This window comes from Muntiacus reevesi, chromosome 1, assembly GCF_963930625.1.
Source record: "Muntiacus reevesi chromosome 1, mMunRee1.1, whole genome shotgun sequence".
Taxonomy (NCBI): Eukaryota; Metazoa; Chordata; class Mammalia; order Artiodactyla; family Cervidae; genus Muntiacus; species Muntiacus reevesi.
Genome location: NC_089249.1, coordinates 161645416 through 161652901, shown reverse-complemented (window position 1 = coordinate 161652901; position 7486 = coordinate 161645416). Strand labels below are relative to the sequence as shown.

Sequence of the window (7486 nt, the reverse complement as noted above, 5' to 3'; positions counted from 1 at the left end):
TCACTTCTGCAGCCTTCTAGACCAGACTCAGAGTGAACGACTGCTTCCAATACTCCATTTGGTAGCCTGTTGCTGAGCATGAGTACACCTGGGATTGAGAAGAAATCTGCTTTGCTGGTTTTTCTGCTTTCAGTTAACTTACTTTCTGTTCGACCACACATTCTGCTGCTGCTGCTGCTGCTAAGTTACTTCAGTAGTGTCTGACTTTGTGCGACCCCAGAGACGGCAGCCCACCAGGCTCCCCTGTCCCTGGGATTCTCCAGGCAAGAACACTGGAATGGGTTGCCATTGCCTTCTCCACCACACATTCAAACTGAGCTAAAACCTAAACTATTAACATAGTTGACTACATATAAATAAACCTTTTATTTTCTACAAAGCTCTGGCCACAGACTGAGTTTTAGGAAAGCCCTGGCTGCCATACAATTAGGACTTAGACTAATTACTATTACTTGGTTGTGCAAAATATGAATATGCTTTCTAGGTCAATCTGTATTCCCATGAGTAGTGTATGAAAATCCATGTTTTATTGTATTCTATCCACTTCTGTATTCTGGCCTGGAGAATTCCATGGACTGTATAGTCCATGGGGTCACAAAGAGTTGGACATGCATGACTGAGCAACTTTCACTTTACTTTCACTTTCAGCCACCTCTGACTCTATTTAAGCACTCTGACAGTTTCAAAAGGTGAAAATATAGTATCTCATTGATATTTTAATTTTCATTTCTTAGATACCTACTGTGCTTGCTTTTCCCATGTGTCTATTGATTATTTGGATTTTGTTTTTATGAACTGTTCACACCTGTTACTAGTTTTTCTGAGTGTATTTTTTCTTATCATTTTTCAAGAGTACTTTATGTGTTAATGCTTTTATTCACGTATGTAAATATGTTGAAATTATATGTCCTGTATTGCTGTTTGTCTTTAATTTATGCAACACTCTGACTTCTGGGTGGTGGAGTTGGTAATACCTGTGGGGATATTGTGAACCTGCACTCTCAGCATGGGCCATGGCCTCTCCGGAAGCAAACAGACACTCATGTAATATTTTTTGGCCAGCATAGTTAATTTTTTTTACGAAGGTTTTCACAGGCAGTGTACATCAACACAGGACCCAGAAAGAGGAATTCAAAGGGGCTACAAGTTAGTTTATGGGACATGCCTCTAGAACCTCATGGGAATTGCTTTGTTGTGTGCTGAAGTTCCTGTGGCAGCCAGCAGGCAGTGAATATGAGTGATGCCCAGTAACATGATCTTTGTAGGCTGGTGAAGCGTGGGAAAAAACAATTCATGTTTGTGAAGATTCTCTGAGAAATAAACAATTCCAGGGAAGTCATTTCAAACAAGAAGGAACAAAGCAAAAAACTCCCCACTGAAATTGTAACCTCTCTCAGAACTCCTGACATTTTGTATCTGGGGGTCACATTATATTCACCCTCCTGTCTCTAGTTTCCCTCAGCCTTAGAGTCCCTTTTCTTGGGATTACCCAAGAGAGGCTATAGTTTTTGAAAATGGATGCTATTAGAAACAAGGAAAAAAAGGAAATCTAGAGAACAGAAAAACATGGTCATAAAAGAGAATTTTTCACCTTCTAAGAGAACTTCAGTCGATCCCAGATGCTCTAATTGACTGAGTTTTTAGATGGGTTATATAGGTTCATTTCCTCCTTCTCAACTTTCTTCTGCACCTTGAGAATCTCCACTTGACAGTTTCTGAGTTTGTCCTTCTTCCACTCTCTGCCTACAACACTCTTTTTATTCCCACTCTCTCTGGGCATCCAGTCACTTCCAAAGACCAGAAGATCACTGCTGTTTAAAGATCGATAATTCAACCCATTGAATTCAATTATCAACTTGAATTGATAATTCAAGTCAAAAGTCTTGAAAATTAAAACTAACATTTGCAGGCTCTGTACTAAGTACCTTTATTGTATCAATATTATCTCATTTAATTATTACAACTTCCCTATGAAGAGGAGATACAAACCTTAAAATAGCCGAAAGAGCTGTAAGAATTCACTTGCCTAGTGATTGGTAAAGCTAACTCTCTCATCCTGGTCTGCCTGGCAGTAGAGTCCAGGCTCTTGAGCACTGTCTTGGATCTTCCTGATCATCTTTGTCTCAAACCACACCACCACAGATAATGCTGATGGCCAAGCACCCTGTTCTTTCCCACTGGGCCAGAGCGAAGCATGAGCTTTATGGAGACGATCACTTCAGGACTCATGGAAGAGTCTTTGGTGTGACTGCGAGCCCTGAATTGTACATCTCTGCATATCTTTATCTTTAAAGCATTACTCTGGAGTCATGCCCCTTCCCATCAGTTTGAGGAAAGCATTTTTCACATCCTTGTTCCTCAGGCTGTAGATGACAGGGTTGAGGAAGGCTGTGGCAATGTTGTAGAAAAGGGCCATTTTCTTGCCACTGTTTGATGAAGAGTCAGAGCCAGGGCTCATATATGTGATACTGCATGGAATAGCGAACATGGAAACCACAGTGATGTGGGAGGCACAGGTGGAGAAGGCCTTGATCCGTCCTTGGGCTGAGCGGATCTTCATGATGGTGAAAAAGATGTTGACATAGACAATGACAATCAAGGAGAGTGGGACCACAATGACATTGAAGCTGGTGATGATGTTCACCAAGTCATTGAGGGATGTGTCTGCACAGGCCAGCTTCAAGACCGCAGGGACCTCACAAAAGTAATGGTCAATATCATTAGGGCCACAATAGGGAAGGCACATAGCAAAGGAGGTATAGGACAGACCGCCCACCACACCATAGGCTGCACAGATGCCCACCATGAGAAGGCACACGCAGTGGCTCATGATGACCTTATAACGGAGAGGGTGGCAGATGGCCACGTACCTGTCCACAGACATGATGGAGAAAAGACAGTACTCAGTGATCCCAAAGAGGAGGAAGATGTACATCTGGGCCACACATCTAGCAAAAGAGATGGCTCTCTTCTTGCTGAGAATGTGCACGAGCATCTGGGGCACCGTCGTGGTGGTGTAGCCCATGTCCAACAGGGAGAGGACACTGATGAAGAAGTACATGGGCGTGTGGAGGCGTGTGTCCTGGTGGATGAGGGTGATGAGGAGACTGTTGCTCACAAGGATCAGCAGGTAAAAGACCAGAAAGAAGGTGAAGAGCAGAGGATTGGTCCTGGGGTTCGAGGCAAAGCCCAACAGGATGAATTCTGTCACAGCGGACTGGTTGAGTTCCTGCATTATGCTCTGCCTGCTTAAAGAGTTTGGGGGATATTTAATTTATTGGGTTTTTATGCCAAGGGCTTCTCACCCTTGTTTCATTTAGGTTTCCTAACAGGTAGTTTGGATTAGCAGATGGGGGCCCTACTGTTCATGGGATATGGTTCAGGATTAAGTTGACGATCATCATGAAGAAATGGTGAAGACCACGTCAGGGAAGTGACATATTCTATGCTCCTTTCTGTTACTCCCTTTCCTGAGACAGTCATGCCTTTTTCTCTGTTGTTCACATCATTTCTGCTTCTCTTGGGACAAGAGAGGTTGCTTGGACTCACTTTAAGGATCAGAGTTAAGACTATTACACTCATTATTTGGGTTGAGGTTTTTATCACTGTTAGGATTGGCATTAAGGTTGTAAGTGGTGATTAAAGTCAAGGCTATTGTAAAGTTTAGCAATAGAATTTAAGATTTAGTTTTTCTGGTGAATGAAACTTACTGGTGTTCATTAATTATGTCATTGATTCCATATGTTTTTGCCAAATGTTCACTGTTTGTTATAAATCAGAGGAACAAAGAAGAGTTAAAAATAGTACGAGTGGGAAAGTTTTCACACAGTCGACTGCAATAGATTCTAAATACTTTAAAGAGTTCAAGGCAAATGATGAAACTATAAAACAACCTAGGAGACTATACACATGGGTGAATATTTATTTTATGATGGGACAGAGAAAGGCCTTGAAGCCTCACCTGATTGTTCAAGGCTCTTCAACCTCATGGTGTTGACTCTTTTCTCTCTCATAACCCAAACAAAGCAACAGAACTCCTCATCTGAGCTGCTCTATATGTCCCCAGTATTGTTGAAGATTTCTTGGCCATTCCTGATCATTTTGCTCTAAAATCCTTGTTCTTGGTGAATTCTTGACTCCCTTCACTGCCTTTCTTGTGTGGTCATCCCTATGTTCTTTCTTCTTCATGCCTCCAAACCTCACCAACACAAGGATGCTATTTGTAAGACTTGCCCTGAAGGTATGGGTAAGAGGAAGATGACTTACAAGTTAGTACAGAACAGAAAGCTGTTTTTAAAACAAATATTAACGTTGTAAAGTCCCTAAGTTATCTGTGCAACTGTTTTTCCTCTCTAGTTCCTAGCCAGCTGGCAAGTGACTGGAGACTGTTCTCCTTCCTAGAACCTCCTCTCATCTCTCCTGGTCTCCCTATTCTAAGATTCTCCTTACTCTCATTACCTGGGCAACCAGCCACAAACCCAATGCCTCTAACTCAGTGCTTCAAACTTCATGTGCATCTGAGTCACTTGGATGGTTTGTCAGATGCTATCGTGCCTCACACAGAGTTTTGATTTGGAAGGTTCATTTTGCCTATGGAAAAATGAGAGATGTGAAAAGAGATTTTCATCAAGGAGGTTTATTGCAGTATTATTTCTAATGGGGAAAACTGCACACAACTTAAATATCCTATAACAGGGAACTGGTTACATAAATTATGGTCTACTGATATAATTGAATACCTTATAACATTTAAAACAGTACTTTGGAGACTATTTCACATTGTGGGGAAATTCTTCAACAGATTGTTAAGTTAAAAAGCAGAATAGGAAACTATATATGACGCAGTTCAAATATCATAATGATTTCTAAAATTGGACTAAAATTGAAAAGAAATATATGAAATAGGTTAACAGTGGTCATTTCTGGTGATTAGATTCATAGGTGATATTTATTTCTTAAAGTTCTTTGAACTTCCCAAACTTGTTACAAGAAACACAAGCAATTTTTATAATAAGGAATAAAGTTCAAGTGAACTTTTTTTTGGTTATGGACCATTTTTAAAGTTTTTATTGATTTTCTCACAATTTTCCTTCTGTTATTTTTGTCCTAGTTTTATAGCTGTGAGGCACGGTGGGATCTTAGGTCCCAGACCAGGTGTGGATCCAGCATTCCTTGCATTGGGAGGCAAAGTCTTAACCACTGGATTGCCAGAGAAGTCCCCGAGTGATACTTCAAGGATGGAATATATAGGACTTTGACTTTTCAATTCAGATTAGTTACATAAAAGGGTGAATATGAGAGAGGAAGATTAGAGATGGAGAAAGGCATGCTGGACCTAGCAAGGTTTAAAGGAGAACAGAAGGGACAGCTTCTCTTGTTGTCTGAGCTCATCCCCTCCACTGAGCTACACTTGGGAATCAACGTAGACTGTTTCATACAAGTACATTCTCTGGTCAAGGTTAAAGTGTTTTGACTAGGAGATAGGTCCTGAGTGATAGAGATCCTTGAACAAGGCCTCTGGTGATGAGAGGCTGCCCAGTTATTATCTCCAGCTTGTACCTGCAGAGTGAAGGTAGAAGGAGATGTGAATGACAGGACTCTGCTCCCCAGGACTCCTTTCCCTCTGATGAGTTTGTGTCTTTTTCCTGAATGGAGCCTGGGGAGTGGTTTCTACCTTTACTTTCCTTGGCTGATTTGCTGTGTGTCTTAAGGGCCATTTGCTTGGCCTCTCTGAACTTCAGGTTCTGACCCTGCCACAGCCAGGTTTGATGATGACTTGTTGCCAATGAAGAAACAGAAATGGATTGTGTGATTGACAAGTCCTGGTAGAAATGAGTGCCCAGTTCTCAAATTAGCTGGAGCTGGGGTTGGGTGTGCCAGCCTCAGGCCATAGTTAGATGTAGTGGAAAGCAGAGAAAATTTGTTTTCTTTTTAACTTTGAATCCTTATATTTATCTCCTACTCACATACCTACAGTATTCCCTTGTGGCTTAGAGGTAAAGAAAACGCCAGCCAATACAGGAGACATGGGTCTGATCCCTGGGTCAGGAAGATCCCCTGGAGAATAAGATGGCAACCCATTCCAGTAATTTTGTCTAGGAAATCCTATGGACAGAGTAGCCTGGTGGGCTACAGTCCATGGGGTTGCAAAAGAATCGGACACAACTTGGTGACTAAACAACAACAATACGTACCTACTCTCCTGCAGCACAGGCTAATTCAAAGTAGCTTTGAATTTTCACTTTTCCCATTTACTGCCATGACTCTGAGCAAGTAATTGTTTCTTATCTGTAAAGTTAAAAAAGAAAAGCTTTATTGCAATAATATATGATTCTGTCAAGTTCTGAAGGCACACTTTCTCCTTCCTTCGCCTTCTCCAGCTCTTTCCCTTTCCCTTCCCCCAGCATCGGCACAGACCTGCATGGCTAAAAATGACCCAGAGAAACAGATAAAACTAGAAAGCAACAAAAGCAGAGAGAATGATGGGGAAAGATAGAGAGGACCCTGAAGGGAGGGAAAGACACAAACACAAAGGGCAAGAAGGCAGAGAGAGGAACAGAGAATCAGAATCTGGGGGCGGGGCACACACAGGAAGAGAGGAAAATGGATGGTGGGCATGTAATTGACATCAACAGAAGGAGAAGGTGGGAACTCAGAAGGAGGAAGATGATGGGAGAATGTTTATTCTCTTTGTGTAAGAAGAAGACAAAAGATTAGAGGAAAAAGACAGAGAGACATGAGACCCAATGGGCAAGTCAGAGGACAGAACAACACAAAAGGAAGAAGTCAGGGAGATAAAGGAGAAGACAGGAAGGAATGTCAGAGATTCTTGGAAAGGCATGTGAGCCAGGGCTATGAGAACGGGGTACCAGAGGGCTGAGGTTGTACCTGGAACAGCAAACAGCCTGCAGAGACCAGACAGGGGAAAAGAGAGACAGGCAATCCACAGGGCAGGTGGAGAGAGGCAGGGGTAAGGCCAGTCTCCCGGGGAGAGAGAAGGAGCTGGAAGAGAGGGCAAGAGCAAGAAGATGGGGCGACTGCAGACAAGGGAGAGCTGGACAGAGGGATGGAGGCAGAGGGAGCAGCAAGGTGAGGGAGATTCCCAGACGGCGGAGGATGAGGGCAGAGAACTGGGTTCCAGGGGAAACCCAGAGAGACCCTGCCAGGACGATCCTTGTGAATCAAAGGAACAGGTACAGAGTGAGGAGAAGAGGAGAGAAGCAGGGTGTCTGAAGAGGGCAATGCTGCAGGCAAATCCAGAGGCACAGTGAGCAGTAAACAGACATCAAGAGGGAAAGAAAGTCACAAAGTCTGACAGAATACCAGAGCCAGAGACTCAGAGGACCAGAGAGATGGACAAAATCTCAGGAGGCAGAGAAATACAGACAGAGCCAGCAGAAGCAGAGGCTGAAGGAGACAGATGAAGAGGGATGGAAAGTAAAAAAGAGAAGGAAAGGCAGAGACACAGAGATAATATCAGACCCAG

General features: G+C 42.8%; 1 protein-coding gene across 1 annotated transcript; it reads right to left on the bottom strand.

The window, feature by feature from the left end:
- Positions 1-2296: 2296 nt before the first annotated feature.
- On the bottom strand, positions 2297-3235 carry LOC136164558 (olfactory receptor 2D2-like). The gene has a single exon (XM_065929693.1). The coding sequence runs from the start codon at positions 3233-3235 to the stop codon at positions 2297-2299; it is 939 nt and encodes a 312-aa protein (XP_065785765.1).
- Positions 3236-7486: the final 4251 nt, after the last annotated feature.

Excerpts from the sequence above, each read along its gene's own strand:
- LOC136164558 (XM_065929693.1), bottom strand. The coding sequence starts at position 3,235 with ATGCAGGAACTCAACCAGTCCGCTGTGACAGAATTCATCCTGTTGGGC.